The sequence below is a fragment of the Aquarana catesbeiana genome, linkage group LG13 (assembly GCF_042186555.1).
Source record: "Aquarana catesbeiana isolate 2022-GZ linkage group LG13, ASM4218655v1, whole genome shotgun sequence".
Taxonomy (NCBI): domain Eukaryota; kingdom Metazoa; phylum Chordata; class Amphibia; order Anura; family Ranidae; genus Aquarana; species Aquarana catesbeiana.
Genome location: NC_133336.1, coordinates 217727396 through 217745574, shown reverse-complemented (window position 1 = coordinate 217745574; position 18179 = coordinate 217727396). Strand labels below are relative to the sequence as shown.

General features: G+C 51.5%; 1 protein-coding gene across 2 annotated transcripts in view; it reads left to right on the top strand.

Moving 5' to 3' along the window:
- The window catches only part of RUSC1 (RUN and SH3 domain containing 1), a 60487-nt gene that overhangs the window by 37788 nt on the left and 4520 nt on the right, over positions 1 to 18179 (top strand). For both annotated transcript variants that reach the window (XM_073608818.1, XM_073608819.1), the window contains exons 4-8: positions 10475 to 10551; positions 13039 to 13213; positions 13288 to 13387; positions 13539 to 13585; positions 13666 to 14572. In XM_073608818.1, the coding sequence (XP_073464919.1) occupies positions 10475 to 10551; positions 13039 to 13213; positions 13288 to 13387; positions 13539 to 13585; positions 13666 to 14572 (1306 nt within the window). The remainder of the gene's footprint in view (positions 1 to 10474; positions 10552 to 13038; positions 13214 to 13287; positions 13388 to 13538; positions 13586 to 13665; positions 14573 to 18179) is intronic.

Below are 18179 nucleotides of genomic sequence, written 5' to 3'. Positions count from 1 at the left end.
GACACTAACTGACATTGGCACTGATACTAACTGACACTGACACTGATACTAACTGACACTGATACTAACTGACACACACACTGATACTAACTGACACTGATACTAACTGACACTGATACTAACTGACACACACACTGATACTAACTGACACTGATACTAACTGACACTAACACTGATACTAACTGACACTGACACTAACTGACACTGACACTAACTGACACCAACACTGACACTAACTGACACTGATACTAACTGACACTGATACTAACTGACACTAACTGACACTGACACTAACTGACACTGACACTAACTGACACTGATACTAACTGACACTGACACTAACTGACACTGACACTAACTGACACTGATACTAACTGACACTAATACTAACTGACACTGACACTAACTGACACTGACACTAACTGACACTGACACTAACTGATACTAACTGACACTGATACTAACTGACACTGATACTAACTGACACTGATACTAACTGACACTGACACTAACTGACACTGATACTAACTGACACTGATACTAACTGACACTAACTGACACTGATACTAACTGACACTAACACTAACTGACACTGACACTAACTGACACTGGCACTGATACTAACTGACACTGACACTGATACTAACTGACACTGATACTAACTGACACACACACTGATACTAACTGACACTGATACTAACTGACACTGATACTAACTGACACACACACTGATACTAACTGACACTGATACTAACTGACACTAACTGACACTGATACTAACTGACACTAACACTGACACTAACTGACACTGGCACTGATACTAACTGACACTGACACTGATACTAACTGACACTGATACTAACTGACACTGATACTAACTGACACTGACACTAACTGACACTGATACTAACTGACACTAACTGATACTAACTGACACTAACACTGACACTAACTGACACTGGCACTGATACTAACTGACACTGGCACTGATACTAACTGACACTGACACTGATACTAACTGACACTGACACTGATACTAACTGACACACACACTGATACTAACTGACACTGATACTAACTGACACTAACACTGATACTAACTGACACTAACTGACACTGATACTAACTGACACTAACTGACACTGGCACTGATACTAACTGACACTGACACTGATACTAACTGACACTGATACTAACTGACACTGACACTGATACTAACTGACACTGACACTGATACTAACTGACACTAACACTGACACTAACTGACACTGGCACTGATACTAACTGACACTGACACTGATACTAACTGACACTGATACTAACTGACACACACACTGATACTAACTGACACTAACACTGATACTAACTGACACTAACTGACACTGATACTAACTGACACTAACTGACACTGGCACTTATACTAACTGACACTGACACTGATACTGACACTGATACTAACTGACACACACACTGATACTAACTGACACTGATACTAACTGACACTGATACTAACTGACACTAACACTGACACTAACTGACACTGGCACTGATACTAACTGACACTGACACTGATACTAACTGACACTGATACTAACTGACACACACACTGATACTAACTGACACTGACACTGATACTAACTGACACTAACACTGACACTAACTGACACTGGCACTGATACTAACTGACACTGACACTGATACTAACTGACACTGATACTAACTGACACACACACTGATACTAACTGACACTGATACTAACTGACACTAACACTGATACTAACTGACACTAACTGACACTGACACTAACACTAACTGACACTGACACTAACTGACACTGGCACTGATACTAACTGACACTGACACTGATACTAACTGACACTGATACTAACTGACACACACACTGATACTAACTGACACTGATACTAACTGACACTGATACTAACTGACACACACACTGATACTAACTGACACTGATACTAACTGACACTAACACTGATACTAACTGACACTGACACTAACTGACACTGACACTAACTGACACCAACACTGACACTAACTGACACTGATACTAACTGACACTGATACTAACTGACACTAACTGACACTGACACTAACTGACACTGACACTAACTGACACTGATACTAACTGACACTGACACTAACTGACACTGACACTAACTGACACTGATACTAACTGACACTAATACTAACTGACACTGACACTAACTGACACTGACACTAACTGACACTGACACTAACTGATACTAACTGACACTGATACTAACTGACACTGATACTAACTGACACTGATACTAACTGACACTGACACTAACTGACACTGATACTAACTGACACTGACACTAACTGACACTGACACTAACTGATACTAACTGACACTAACTGACACTGACACTGATACTAACTGATACTAACTGACACTGACACTGATACTAACTGACACTGATACTAACTGATACTAACTGACACTGATACTAACTGACACTGACACTAACTGACACTGACACTAACTGACACTGATACTAACTGATACTAACTGACACTGACACTAACTGACACTGATACTAACTGACACTGACACTAACTGACACTGATACTAACTGACACTGATACTAACACTGACTGATACTCATTTAATAAAATGTTTAAAAAAAAAAAAGTCCTGCCCACAATATCCTGACCTTTGACCCTTACTTTTTTTTTACACACAGTTGTTTGTTTCTCTTTCTTACAATGTATCTTTCCTCTCCATTCACAGAGAGAGAAAAACACAGGGGGCGGTCTTCACAGTGACTGATTACTCTCATAGCCAATCAGTGGCCACCACAGCGATCAGGTGACCTGGAATCAGGAGTTCTGGGTCCCGATCATTAGTACAGGATGGGGAGGGATAAAGGGGGACACTATATACAGAGGAGGAGGAGTACAGGATGGGGAGGAGCCCAGAGGTGGGATGGATAAAGGGGGACTTTATAGTGGAGGAGGAGTCCAGGATGTGGAGGAGCCCGGAGGTGGGATGGATAAAGGGGGACTTTATAGTGAAGGAGGAGTCCAGGATGGGGAGGAGCCCGGGGTGAGATGGATAAAGGGGGACTTTATAGTGGAGGAGGAGTCCAGGATGTGGAGGAGCCCAGAGGTGGGATGGATAAAGGGGGACTTTATAGTGGAGGAGGAGTCCAGGATGTGGAGGAGCCCAGAGGTGGGATGGATAAAGGGGGACTTTATATGCAGAAGAGGAGGAGTCCAGGATGGGGAGGAGCCCAGAGGTGGGATGGATAAAGGGGGACTTTATAGTGGAGGAGGAGTCCAGGATGGGGAGGAGCCCGGAGGTGGGATGGATAAAGGGGGACTTTATAGTGGAGGAGGAGTCCAGGATGGGGAGGAGCCCGGGGTGGGATGGATAAAGGGGGACTTTATAGTGGAGGAGTCCAGGATGGGGAGGAGCCCGGGGTGGGATGGATAAAGGGGGACTTTATAGTGGAGGAGGAGTCCAGGATGGGGAGGAGCCCGGGGTGGGATGGATAAAGGGGGACTTTATAGTGGAGGAGGAGTCCAGGATGGGGAGGAGCCCGGGGTGGGATGGATAAAGGGGGACTTTATAGTGGAGGAGTCCAGGATGGGGAGGAGCCCAGAGGTGGGATGGATAAAGGGGGACTTTATAGTGGAGGAGGAGTCCAGGATGGGGAGGAGCCCGGAGGTGGGATGGATAAAGGGGGACTTTATAGTGGAGGAGGAGTCCAGGATGGGGAGGAGCCCGGGGTGGGATGGATAAAGGGGGACTTTATAGTGGAGGAGTCCATGATGGGGAGGAGCCTGGGGTGGGATGGATAAAGGGGGACTTTATAGTGGAGGAGGAGTCCAGGATGGGGAGGAGCCCGGGGTGGGATGGATAAAGGGGGACTTTATAGTGGAGGAGGAGTCCAGGATGGGGAGGAGCCCGGAGGTGGGATGGATAAAGGGGGACTTTATAGTGGAGGAGGAGTCCAGGATGGGGAGGAGCCCGGAGGTGGGATGGATAAAGGGGGACTTTATAGTGGAGGAGGAGTCCAGGATGGGGAGGAGCCCGGGGTGGGATGGATAAAGGGGGACTTTATAGTGGAGGAGTCCATGATGGGGAGGAGCCCGGGGTGGGATGGATAAAGGGGGACTTTATAGTGGAGGAGGAGTCCAGGATGGGGAGGAGCCCGGGGTGGGATGGATAAAGGGGGACTTTATAGTGGAGGAGGAGTCCAGGATGGGGAGGAGCCGAGAGGTGGGATAGATAAAGGGGAACTTTATAGTGGAGGAGGAGTCCAGGATGGGGAGGAGCCCAGAGGTGGGATGGATAAAGGGGGACTTTATAGTGGAGGAGGAGTACAGGATGGGGAGGAGCCCAGAGGTGGGGTGGATAAAGGGGGACTTTATAGTGGAGGAGGAGTCCAGGACGGGGTGGAGCCCGGGGTGGGATGGATAAAGGGGGACTTTATAGTGGAGGAGGAGTACAGGATGGGGAGGAGCCCAGAGGTGGGGTGGATAAAGGGGGACTTTATAGTGGAGGAGTCCAGGATGGGGAGGAGCCCGGGGTGGGATGGATAAAGGGGGACTTTATAGTGGAGGAGGAGTCCAGGATGGGGAGGAGCCCGGGGTGGGATGGATAAAGGGGGACTTTATAGAGAAGAGAAGTCTGGATGTTCTATTCGCTGACACTGATATACTGACCTTGACCTTTTGACACTGCCCCCCGATCAATCCTTTTGGTATTTTTTCTCTATTTTCTCTTATTATTTTTTTTTTACACACAGTTGTGTTTTTGTCTCAATGCATCTTTGCTCTCAAGTCACAGAGAGAGAAAACTGGGAGTTCGGGACCCGGGGCTCCCGCTGAGACCCCATTTTATGTGCTGGGAATTGGCTGTGTGGCGCCCTCCCAGCCCAAAGACACATGTGGCCCCTACGGAAAAAAGCTCCGCCCAGTGAGGCCACATATCTCCGTGCTGTGGGCGTGAAGGGGTTAAAGCAGGGGGTCTGAAACTGGCAGCCCTCCAGCTGTTGCGAAACTACAAGTCCCATCATGCCTCTGCCTTTGGGTGTCATGCTTGTAACTGTGAGCCTTGCAATGCCTCATGGGACTTGTAGTTCTGCAGCAGCTGGAGGGCTGCCAGTTTGAGACCCCTGGGTTAAAATCTGTGTAGGCCTCAGGATGTTTTCCATGGATTGGTCTAGCAGAGCGATCCCAGGATCTTTAGTAACGTTGACCGGAGTATCCAGAAACAACGCACCTTAGGACGGGTCCACCACGTGTGGAGAGCTGAGCCCACCTGACCACAACCCCTTGTGTATGGGTGGGGTCCAGGTTCACCAGTCTCCCTCCTCAGGGGCGGCGCCTAAGTCCCTCTCCCTCCTCAGGGGCGGCGCCTAAGTCCCTCTCCCTCCTCAGGGGCGGTGCCTAAGTCCCTCTCCCAAGCTAGCTGACAAGAGGGAACTACCATGGATATACCTCCGTGTTCACACTGCGAGATCAGGGCTTTTCCTCTGCATGTGTATTGGTTGTAAATGGAAACTCTCAGGGGGGAGGGGCATCTCCAAATCCTGTAGAAAGTACAAGGGGGGCGCACACCTCTATGGTCAAGAAAGTGTCCTTTATGGGAGAGGTCCCTGTTATTCCACCAGCTAAGATGTGTAGGTGACATACCTGGCGGGAATTGAGGGTTCCTGAAAAGGGGTGCCACAGGAATGTGAGGGGAGCAGAGAGGCCGCCATCTACAGGTGGATTCCCGCAGGCCAACACAATGGGAGCGTGGGGGGCACATGGTGGCCTTACGGTGTTTGGAGGGAAGTCGGAGCACCAAGTCTATAGGCAGAAGAACAAGCTTGGGCCTCTATGGACACCCAGGCCGGCCTATAATGCTTATATTGTGGGAGTTGTCCTGTGACGTAATATTTATAAAAGGGGCATACATTGTAGCCCGGGCCAACCTGCTACACTTACCGCCCCAAATAAACGACCTGAGAGCCTCTGGTGGTACTAAGATAGGCAAAGTTCTCCAATAATGCAGCATTTTGGGCAAAACCATCATCTTCACTGATGCAATTCTCCCTATCCAAGACAGGGTTGCATCAGACCACGCCCTCCCATCCTCTAGCACAGACCACGCCCTCACATCCCCCAGCACAGACCGCACTCTCACATCCTCAAGAGCAGACCACGCCCTCACATCCCCCAGCACAGACCACGCCCTCCCATCCTCTAGCACAGACCACGCCCTCACATCCCCCAGCACAGACCGCACTCTCACATCCTCAAGAGCAGACCACGCCCTCCCATCCTCTAGCACAGACCACACCCTCACATCATCCAGAACAGACCACGCCCTCACATCCCCCAGCACAGACCACGCCCTCCCATCCTCTAGCACAGACCACGCCCTCACATCCCCCAGCACAGACCACGCCCTCACATCCTCCAGCACAGACCGCGCCCTCACATCCTCCAGCACAGACCACACCCTCACATCCCCCAGCACAGACCACACCCTCACATCCCCCAGCACAGACCACACCCTCACATCCCCCAGCACAGACCGCGCCCTCACATCCTCCAGCACAGACCACACCCTCACATCCCCCAGCACAGACCACACCCTCACATCCCCCAGCACAGACCACGCCCTCACATCCCCCAGCACAGACCACGCCCTCACATCATTCAGCACAGACCAAGCCCTCACATCCTCCAGGACAGACCACGCCCTCACATTCTCCAGCACAGACCACGCCCTGACATTCTCCAGTGCACAGACCACGCCCTCACATCCCCCAGCACAGACCACGCCCTCACATCATTCAGCACAGACCACGCCCTCACATCCTCCAGCACAGACCACGCCCTCACATTCTCCAGCACAGACCACGCCCTCACATTCTCCAGCACAGACCACGCCCTCACATTCTCCAGCACAGACCACGCCCTCACATTCTCCAGTGCACAGACCACGCCTTCACATTCTCCAGTGCACAGACCACGCCCTCACATCCTCCAGTGCACAGACCACGCCCTCACATCCTCCAGCACAGGCCACGCCCTTGCATCCTCCAGTACAGACCGCGCCCTTGCATCCTCCAGCACAGACCGCGCCCTTGCATCCTCCAGCACAGACCGCACCCTCACATCCTCCAGCACAGACCACGCCCTTACATCCTCCAGCACAGACCATGCTCTCACATACTCCAGCACAGACCACGCCCTCACATCCCCCAGCACAGACCACGCCCTCACATCCTCCAGCACAGACCGCGCCCTCACATCCCCCAGCACAGACCGCGCCCTCACATCCCCCAGCACAGACCGCACCCTCACATCCCCCAGCACAGACCGCGCCCTCACATCCCCCAGCACAGACCGCGCCCTCACATCCCCCAGCACAGACCGCGCCCTCACATCCTCCAGCACAGACCGCGCCCTCACATCCCCCAGCACAGACCGCGCCCTCACATCCCCCAGCACAGACCGCGCCCTCACATCCCCCAGCACAGACCGCGCCCTCACATCCCCCAGCACAGACCGCGCCCTCACATCATCCAGCACAGACCACGCCCTCACATCCTCCAGCACAGACCACGCCCTCACATCCCCCAGCACAGACCGCGCCCTCACATCCTCCAGCACAGACCGCGCCCTCACATCCTCCAGCACAGACCGCGCCCTCACATCCTCCAGCACAGACCGCGCCCTCACATCCCCCAGCACAGACCGCGCCCTCACATCCCCCAGCACAGACCGCGCCCTCACATCCCCCAGCACAGACCACGCCCTCACATGCTCCAGCACAGACCACACCCTCACATCCCCCAGCACAGACCACGCCCTCACATCATTCAGCACAGACCAAGCCCTCACATCCTCCAGGACAGACCACGCCCTCACATCCTCCAGCACAGACCACGTCCTCACATTCTCCAGCACAGACCACGCCCTCACATTCTCCAGTGCACAGACCACGCCCTCACATCCCCCAGCACAGACCACGCCCTCACATTCTCCAGCACAGACCACGCCCTCACATTCTCCAGTGCACAGACCACGCCCTCACATCATTCAGCACAGACCACGTCCTCACATCATTCAGCACAGACCACGCCCTCACATCATTCAGCACAGACCACGCCCTCACATCTTCCAGGACAGACCACGCCCTCACATTCTCCAGCACAGACCACGCCCTCACATTCTCCAGTGCACAGACCACGCCCTCACATCATTCAGCACAGACCACGTCCTCACATCATTCAGCACAGACCACGCCCTCACATCATTCAGCACAGACCACGCCCTCACATCTTCCAGGACAGACCACGCCCTCACATCTTCCAGCACAGACCACGCCCTCACATCATTCAGCACAGACCACGTCCTCACATCATTCAGCACAGACCACGCCCTCACATCATTCAGCACAGACCACGTCCTCACATCATTCAGCACAGACCACGCCCTCACATCATTCAGCACAGACCACGCCCTCACATCTTCCAGGACAGACCACGCCCTCACATCCCCCAGCACAGACCGCGCCCTCACATCCTCCAGCACAGACCGCGCCCTCACATCCCCCAGCACAGACCGCGCCCTCACATCCTCCAGCACAGACCGCGCCCTCACATCCCCCAGCACAGACCACGCCCTCACATCCCCCAGCACAGACCGTGCCCTCACATCCCCCAGCACAGACCGCGCCCTCACATCCCCCAGCACAGACCGCGCCCTCACATCATCCAGCACAGACCACGCCCTCACATCCTCCAGCACAGACCACGCCCTCACATCCCCCAGCACAGACCACGCCCTCACATCCCCCAGCACAGACCGTGCCCTCACATCCCCCAGCACAGACCGCGCCCTCACATCCCCCAGCACAGACCGCGCCCTCACATCATCCAGCACAGACCACGCCCTCACATCCTCCAGCACAGACCACGCCCTCACATCCCCCAGCACAGACCGCACCCTCACATCCCCCAGCACAGACCGCGCCCTCACATCCCCCAGCACAGACCACGCCCTCACATGCTCCAGCACAGACCACACCCTCACATCCCCCAGCACAGACCACGCCCTCACATCATTCAGCACAGACCAAGCCCTCACATCCTCCAGGACAGACCACGCCCTCACATCCTCCAGCACAGACCACGCCCTCACATTCTCCAGCACAGACCACGCCCTCACATTCTCCAGTGCACAGACCACGCCCTCACATCCCCCAGCACAGACCACGCCCTCACATTCTCCAGCACAGACCACGCCCTCACATTCTCCAGTGCACAGACCACGCCCTCACATCATTCAGCACAGACCACGTCCTCACATCATTCAGCACAGACCACGCCCTCACATCATTCAGCACAGACCACGCCCTCACATCTTCCAGGACAGACCACGCCCTCACATTCTCCAGCACAGACCACGCCCTCACATTCTCCAGTGCACAGACCACGCCCTCACACCATTCAGCACAGACCACGTCCTCACATCATTCAGCACAGACCACGCCCTCACATCATTCAGCACAGACCACGCCCTCACATCTTCCAGGACAGACCACGCCCTCACATTCTCCAGCACAGACCACGCCCTCACATTCTCCAGTGCACAGACCACGCCCTCACATTCTCCATTGCACAGACCATGCCCTCACATCATCCAGCACAGACCACGCCCTCACATCATCCAGCGCACAGACCACGCCCTCACATCCTCCAGCACAGACGGTGTCCTCAGACTCCTCACATCCTCCAGCACAAACCACGCCCTCACATACTCCAGCACAGACCACGCCCCCCACATCCTCAAGCACAGTGAACTTGTCACGTGACATTTAGGGTGGCCATGACACTTATAGTCACCTACAACTTAAAGAGACCCTGTCACCAGAATTCACCTCTCCAACAGACTTCCTATAAGATTATATGTATATTTATAGTAGGGGAGGGACAGAGGAGCTGGGTCAGCACAGTTGGCCATTAGACACTCCATGAAGAGCAGGGGCAATTGTGGGAGGGGCTGGGCTAGGGAACTTACTCTTCCTGGAATGGTGAGATGGATGGATGGAGAACACTGAGAGGAATCCTCTATAATTCTGGGTTTTCTGTGCTCTTACCTGCAGTCTCTTTAACGAGGACCTGTCAGTATCTTTACCAGTCTGGATGAGTAAATCCCGGACAAGTCTGCATATACAGGAGCGGGATCACTGTCAGGGGGAATAAATACCTGTCAGGGGGACACTGACACATCACTCAGCATGAATATATATATATCCGATGACAGGTCCACTTTAACTACCCCAGTCCAATAATATAGAGCTGGGAGATACCAGGGACTTCCTGAGCAGATCTCATACAGGTATCCGGGTCTTCAATAGGATTGTCCACCGTTGGTTCTCTAATTGCCCTTATTACATGTCTCTACCCTCCCCCACCAGGTCTCCTCATCGCCATTGGGTCATCAGTGGACAGAATTATCTCCCATTTTAATGGCAGCCGGAACCAAGTGCAGAAGGTGAGCCAGGAGGACAATGAAGAAAGAGAGCGCAATGAACAATGGGGTGACTGGATGGACAGGTGGAGGGGAGGATGGGTGGAATTATATATCAGTATGTAAAGCAGACTGAGGAATGTACGGGACGCCCAGCAACACAGAGACCCCCTAGAGATGAGAACATGATGAAAGGAGAGGGGGGGTTATAGATGAGGAGGTGTTGAAAGGACACCATGGAATGATGGGACATGATGAAAGGAGAGGGAGTTATTGATCAGGAAGTGTTGGAAGGACACCATGGAATGATAGGACATAATGGAAGGAGAGGGGGTTATAGATCAGGAGGTGCTGGAAGGACACCATGGAATGATAGGACATGATGGCAGGAGAGGGAGTTATGATCAGGAAGTGTTGGAAGGACACCATGGAATGATAGGACATAATGGAAGGAGAGGGGGTTATAGATCAGGAGGTGTTGGAAGGACACCATGGAATGATAGGACATGATGGCAGGAGAGGGAGTTATAGATCAGGAAGTGTTGGAAGGACACCATGGAATGATGGGATATGATGAAAGGAGAGGGGGTTATAGATGAGGAGGTGTTGGACGGACACCATGGAATGATGGGACATGATGGAAGGAGAGGGGGTTATAGATAAGGACACCAGGTAATGATGGCACATGATTGAAGGAGAGGGGGTTATAGATCAGGAGGTGTTGGAAGGACACCATGGAATGATTGGACATGATGGAAGGTGAGGGGGTTATAGATGAGGAGGGGTTAAAAGGACACCATGGAATGATGGGACATGATGGAAGGAGAGAGGATTATAGATGAGGAGGTGTGGGAAGGACACGAGAGAATGATGGAAGGAGAGGGGGTTATAAATGAGGCGTGGGAAGGACAACATAAAATGATGGAAGGAGAGCGGGTTATAGATGAGGAAGTGTGGGAAGGACACCATGGAATAATGAAAGGAGAGGGGGTTATAGATGATGTTTGGGAAGGACATCATGGAATGATGGGACATAATGGAAGGAGAAGGGGTTACAGATGAGGAGGTGTGGGAATGACACCGTGGAATAATGGGACATGATGGAAGTAAAGGGGGTTATAGATGAGGAGGTGTGGGAAGGACACAATAGAATGATCGGAGGAGAGGGGGTTAGATGAGGAGGTGTTGGAAGGACACCATGCAATGATGGGACATGATGGAAGGAGAGGGGGTTATAGATGAGGAGGTGTGGGAAGGACACAATAGAAGAATGGGAGGAGATGGGGTTATAGATGAGGGAATTATAGATGAGGGTTATAGATGAGGGAATTGTAGATGAGGTGTTGGAAGAACACCATGGAATGATGGGACATGATGGAAGTAAAGGGGGTTATAGATGAGGAGGTGTGGGAAGGACACAATAGAATGATCGGAGGAGAGGGGGTTAGATGAGGAGGTGTTGGAAGGACACCATGCAATGATGGGACATGATGGAAGGAGAGGGGTTTATAGATGAGGAGGTGTGGGAAGGACACAATAGAAGAATGGGAGGAGATGGGGTTATAGATGAGGAGGTGTGGAAAGGACACAATAGAATGATGGAAGGAGAGGGGGTTATAGATGAGGAGGTGTGGGAAGGACACAATAGAATTATGGAAGGAGAGGGGGTTATAGCTAAAGAGGTGTTGGAAGAACACCATGGAATGATGGGACATGATGGAAGGAGACGGGGTTATAGATGAGGAGGTGTGGGAAGGACACCATGAAATGATGGAAGGAGAGGGGGTTATAGATGAGGAGGTGTGGGAAGGACACCATAAAATGATGGAAGGAGAGGGGGTTATAGATGAGGAGGTGTGGGAAGGACACCATGAAATGATGGAAGGAGAGGGGGTTATAGATGAGGAGGTGTGGGAAGGACACCATGGAATGATGGAAGGAGAGGGGGTTATAGATGAGGAGGTGTGGGAAGAACACCATGGAGTGATGGAAGGAGAGGGGGTTATAGATGAGGAGGTGTGGGAAGAACACCATGGAGTGATGGAAGGAGAGGGGTTATAGATGAGGGGGTGTGGGAAGGACACAATAGAATGATGGAAGGAGAGGGGGTTATAGATAAGGAGGTGTTGGAAGAACACCATGGAATGATGGGACATGATGGAAGGAGACGGGGTTATAGATGAGGAGGTGTGGAAAGGACTCAATAGAATGATGGAAGGAGAGGGGATTATAGATGAGGAGGTGTGGGAAGGACACAATAGAATGATGGGAGGAGAGGGGGTTATAAATGAGGAGGTGTGGGAAGGACACCAGGGAATGATGGGACATGATGGGAGAAGAGGGGGTTATAGATGCAGAGATGTGGAAAGGACACCATGGAGTGATGAGGTTGATGAAGTGTATGATGGAGACCTCTGAGGTTTGTGGGGTATTGAGGAGTTTTTAAGAAGTAGCTGTAATGGAACGCTTAGGAGCCACAGAAAGATGCGAGTCGTTCCTCTTATTCCATAGACACAACTGGGTGACAGTCGTCTGAGTCCGAAGCTTGGCTACCTCATTGTGAACCACCTGTGCCCCTCGCTCTTCTCCCTGATTGGTGATGGACTGAAGCCCTTCCAGAAGGATGTCATCATTGGCCAGAGGAGGCTGAGTCCTTGGAACCTGGTGGAGGCCTCAGCAAAGTCCGGTGAGTGTAGAACTGTCTTTGAATTTTGGGTGACCTTAGCAGCAGATACTGAAGAGTTCCTCCTTCTGCTGCAGGTCCAGAGTCTTTTCACATCCTCTTCTACAATGTCAGTCGATTCCAGCAGCTTAGAGACCCACAGAGGAGATTCAACGCTTTCATCTTCGGCCTACTGAAGTGAGTGTGGACAATAGGGGTGGGGGAGGGGCTAAAGAGGCCATGGCAGCAATTGGAACTCTAGTAACCAAATGAGCTGTAAAGTTGGTGGTAGGGATGAGATGGCATTGGGTTTGAGGTTTCCTATTTCCTTTGTTCCTTTGTCTTGTAGTACCAAACAGCTGGACCTCTGGATCTCCCACCTCCTTCAGATTTATGGTACGTTTCAGGGGTAGAACATCCAACAATGTATCTTCCTGTTTTTGGAACTCTTCCTCATCCTCATTTTATGTCAACAGATCAGCTGTCAGACTTCTTCCTCCCTTTGGGTTTTCTTTCACTGGCTGCTACTTCCTGTCCTGAACTTGGGGAGGAATTGCTTCTGATCTTACAGCCGCTGTCCGCTCTGACCTTCCACACTGACCTTCTCTTTGAGCATCATCACCTCCCACTGCAAGACCCACCAACCCCTCACAGTCCTGCTAATCAGAGGCAGGCTGACAACTGGGGCGTCCCGCCTTTTCAGCATATCCTGGACTTGGGTGGCTGGCTGGCACAGAACATCACCGGAAATGCGGACAGAGAAAAGCCAAAGGAATGCCAATCCCAGTCTCCATCAAAAGGCTGTTCCAGTGGCGGCCCTCAGCCCAACGAGGCCATATCCTCCAGAGACTCTGCACAAGACTCTGATCACCTGCCATGCGGCTCATCCACAGGGGCAGGAACCCAACAAAGTACAACCTCCAAGACCAAAGACTCTAGCACTACCTGGTGGGGGCAGCTAAGCCAGGCCTCCCGCCTGTATATTCCCTCAAATAAAGATTCATTGGCCTTTTCATCCTTCAGAAAACTGAGAGGGGCGTCTGATAAAGAGCAGAGCCAGGCCAAACAATTATCCTCTAGAGAGCAAAGACTTCCTGAGAAACCACATTGTGAGGAAGGCTCTCAGAAGACAGAAAAAGGGAGCGAACTGCTAAGACGGCCCAATCAGAGCTTCGAAAATCCTATAACAGCCAGTATTTCTGGAGAAGAAGATCAGGCACCAAGGCAAGGAGGAGAGACTCAGTGCAGACAGCCTGTCCGTGTGAATGGAGGTCCCACAACTCCATGTCACACCCCAGAGGAGAAGAGCAGCTGGTTTGGTCAGCTGTTTGGGGCGAGCTCTGCTCATAGCCGCAATTTGGAGGCAAGAGCTGTAAAATCCAGGTAAGTACGAGGTGTGGTATCCTCACTCTAGAGGTGCCCCAACAGGTCATGTTTTCAGGATTGCAGTTCTTCCCGAGGAAAATCCTGAAATATGCCCTGTTGGGGGCGGGGGGGGGCACAAGTCAAGCCTGGGTTAGAGAAACACTGTAGCAGGAGGATATCAATGTTCTAGCGCAGGGGTCAACCAATTCTTCTGAACAAAGAGCCAATTTACTAGGGGGCCAGAATCTGGCCAGCGGGAGTACAAAATGTCCTGGTGTTATTGGTATCAGTGGGAGGAATAGTGTCCCATCATTGGTATCAGTGGGAGGAATAGTGCCCCATCATTGGTATCAGTGGGAGGAATAGTGTCCCATCATTGGTATCAGTGGGAGGAATAGTGCCCCATCATTGGTATCAGTGGGAGGAATAGTGTCCCATCATTGGTATCAGTGGGAGGAATAGTGTCCCATCATTGGTATCAGTGGGAGGAATAGTGTCCCATCATTGGTATCAGTGGGAGGAATAGTGCCCCATCATTGGTATCAGTGGGAGGAATAGTGCCCCATCATTGGTATCAGTGGGAGGAATAGTGCCCCATCATTGGTATCAGTGGGAGGAATAGTGCCCCATCATTGGTATCAGTGGGAGGAATAGTGTCCCATCATTGGTATCAGTGTGAGGAATAGTGCCCCATCATTGGTATCAGTGAGAGGAATAGTGCCCCATCATTGGTGTCAGTGGGAGGAATAGTGTCCCATCATTGGTATCAGTGGGGGGGAATAGTGCCCCATCATTGGTATCAGTGGGAGGAATAGTGCCCCATCATTGGTATCAGTGGGAGGAATAATGTCCCATCATTGGTGTCAGTGGGAGGAATAGTGTCCCATCATTGGTATCAGTGGGAGGAATAGTGCCCCATCATTGGTATCAGTGGGAGGAATAGTGCCCCATCATTGGTATCAGTGGGAGGAATAGTGCCCCATCATTGGTGTCAGTGGGAGGAATAGTGTCCCATCATTGGTATCAGTGGGAGGAATAGTGCCCCATCATTGGTATCAGTGGGAGGAATAGTGCCCCATCATTGGTATCAGTGGGAGGAATAGTGCCCCATCATTGGTATCAGTGGGAGGAATAGTGTCCCATCATTGGTATCAGTGGGAGGAATAGTGTCCCATCATTGGTATCAGTGGGAGGAATAGTGCCCCATCATTGGTATCAGTGGGAGGAATAGTGCCCCATCATTGGTGTCAGTGGGAGGAATAGTGTCCCATCATTGGTATCAGTGGGAGGAATAGTGCCCCATCATTGGTATCAGTGGGAGGAATAGTGTCCCATCATTGGTATCAGTGGGAGGAATAGTGTCCCCCATCATTGGTGTCAGTGGGAGGAATAGTGTCCCATCATTGGTGTCAGTGGAGGAATAGTGCCCCATCATTGGTGTCAGTGGAGGAATAGTGTCCCATCATTGGTGTCAGTGGGAGGAATAGTGTCCCATCATTGGTTTCAGTGGAGGAATAGTGCCCCATCATTGGTGTCAGTGGAAGGAATAGTGTCCCATCATTGGTGTCAGTGGGAGGAATAGTGCCCCATCATTGGTATCAGTGGGAGGAATAGTGTCCCATCATTGGTGTCAGTGGAAGGAATAGTGCCCCATCATTGGTGTCAGTGGGAGGAATAGTGCCCCATCATTGGTGTCAGTGGAAGGAATAGTGCCCCATCATTGGTGTCAGTGGGAGGAATAGTGCCCCATCATTGGTATCAGTGGGAGGAATAGTGCCCCATCATTGGTATCAGTGGGAGGAATAGTGTCCCATCATTGGTATCAGTGGGAGGAATAGTGTCCCATCATTGGTATCAGTGGGAGGAATAGTGTCCCATCATTGGTGTCAGTGGAAGGAATAGTGCCCCATCATTGGTGTCAGTGGGAGGAATAGTGTCCCATCATTGGTGTCAGTGGGAGGAATAGTGCCCCATCATTGGTATCAGTGGGAGGAATAGTGTCCCATCATTGGTGTCAGTGGAAGGAATAGTGTCCCATCATTGGTGTCAGTGGGAGGAATAGTGCCCCATCATTGGTATCAGTGGGAGGAATAGTGCCCCATCATTGGTATCAGTGGGAGGAATAGTGTCCCATCATTGGTGTCAGTGGGAGGAATAGTGCCCCATCATTGGTGTCAGTGGGAGGAATAGTGTCCCATCATTGGTGTCAGTGGGAGGAATAGTGCCCCATCATTGGTGTCAGTGGGAGGAATAGTGCCCCATCATTGGTGTCAGTGGGAGGAATAGTGTCCCATCATTGGTGTCAGTGGGAGGAATAGTGCCCCATCATTGGTATCAGTGGGAGGAATAGTGCCCCATCATTGGTATCAGTGGGAGGAATAGTGTCCCATCATTGGTATCAGTGGGAGGAATAGTGCCCCATCATTGGTTTCAGTGGAGGAATAGTGTCCCATCATTGGTGTCAGTGGGAGGAATAGTGTCCCATCATTGGTGTCAGTGGGGGGAATAGTGCCCCATCATTGGTGTCAGTGGGAGGAATAGTGTCCCATCATTGGTATCAGTGGGAGGAATAGTGCCCCATCATTGGTATCAGTGGAAGGAATAGTGCCCCATCATTGGTATCAGTGGGAGGAATAGTGCCCCATCATTGGTGTCAGTGGGAGGAATAGTGTCCCATCATTGGTGTCAGTGGGAGGAATAGTGCCCCATCATTGGTGTCAGTGGGAGGAATAGTGCCCCATCATTGGTGTCAGTGGGAGGAATAGTGCCCCATCATTGGTATCAGTGGGAGGAATAGTGTCCCATCATTGGTATCAGTGGGAGGAATAGTGCCCCATCATTGGTGTCAGTGGGAGGAATAGTGCCCCATCATTGGTGTCAGTGGGAGGAATAGTGCCCCATCATTGGTATCAGTGGGAGGAATAGTGTCCCATCATTGGTGTCAGTGGGAGGAATAGTGTCCCATCATTGGTGTCAGTAGGAGGAATAGTGCCCCATCATTGGTATCAGTGGAAGGAATAGTGCCCCATCATTGGTATCAGTGGGAGGAATAGTGCCCCATCATTGGTGTCAGTGGGAGGAATAGTGCCCCATCATTGGTATCAGTGGGAGGAATAGTGTCCCATCATTGGTGTCAGTGGGGGGGAATAGTGTCCCATCATTGGTGTCAGTGGGAGGAATAGTGCCCCATCATTGGTGTCAGTGGGAGGAATAGTGCCCCATCATTGGTATCAGTGGGAGGAATAGTGTCCCATCATTGGTGTCAGTGGAATGAATAGTGCCCCATCATTGGTGTCAGTGGGAGGAATAGTGCCCCATCATTGGTATCAGTGGGAGGAATAGTGTCCCATCATTGGTGTCAGTGGGAGGAATAGTGTCCCATCATTGGTGTCAGTAGGAGGAATAGTGCCCCATCATTGGTATCAGTGGAAGGAATAGTGCCCCATCATTGGTATCAGTGGGAGGAATAGTGCCCCATCATTGGTGTCAGTGGGAGGAATAGTGCCCCATCATTGGTGTCAGTGGGAGGAATAGTGCCCCATCATTGGTATCAGTGGGAGGAATAGTGCCCCATCATTGGTATCAGTGGGAGGAATAGTGTCCCATCATTGGTGTCAGTGGGAGG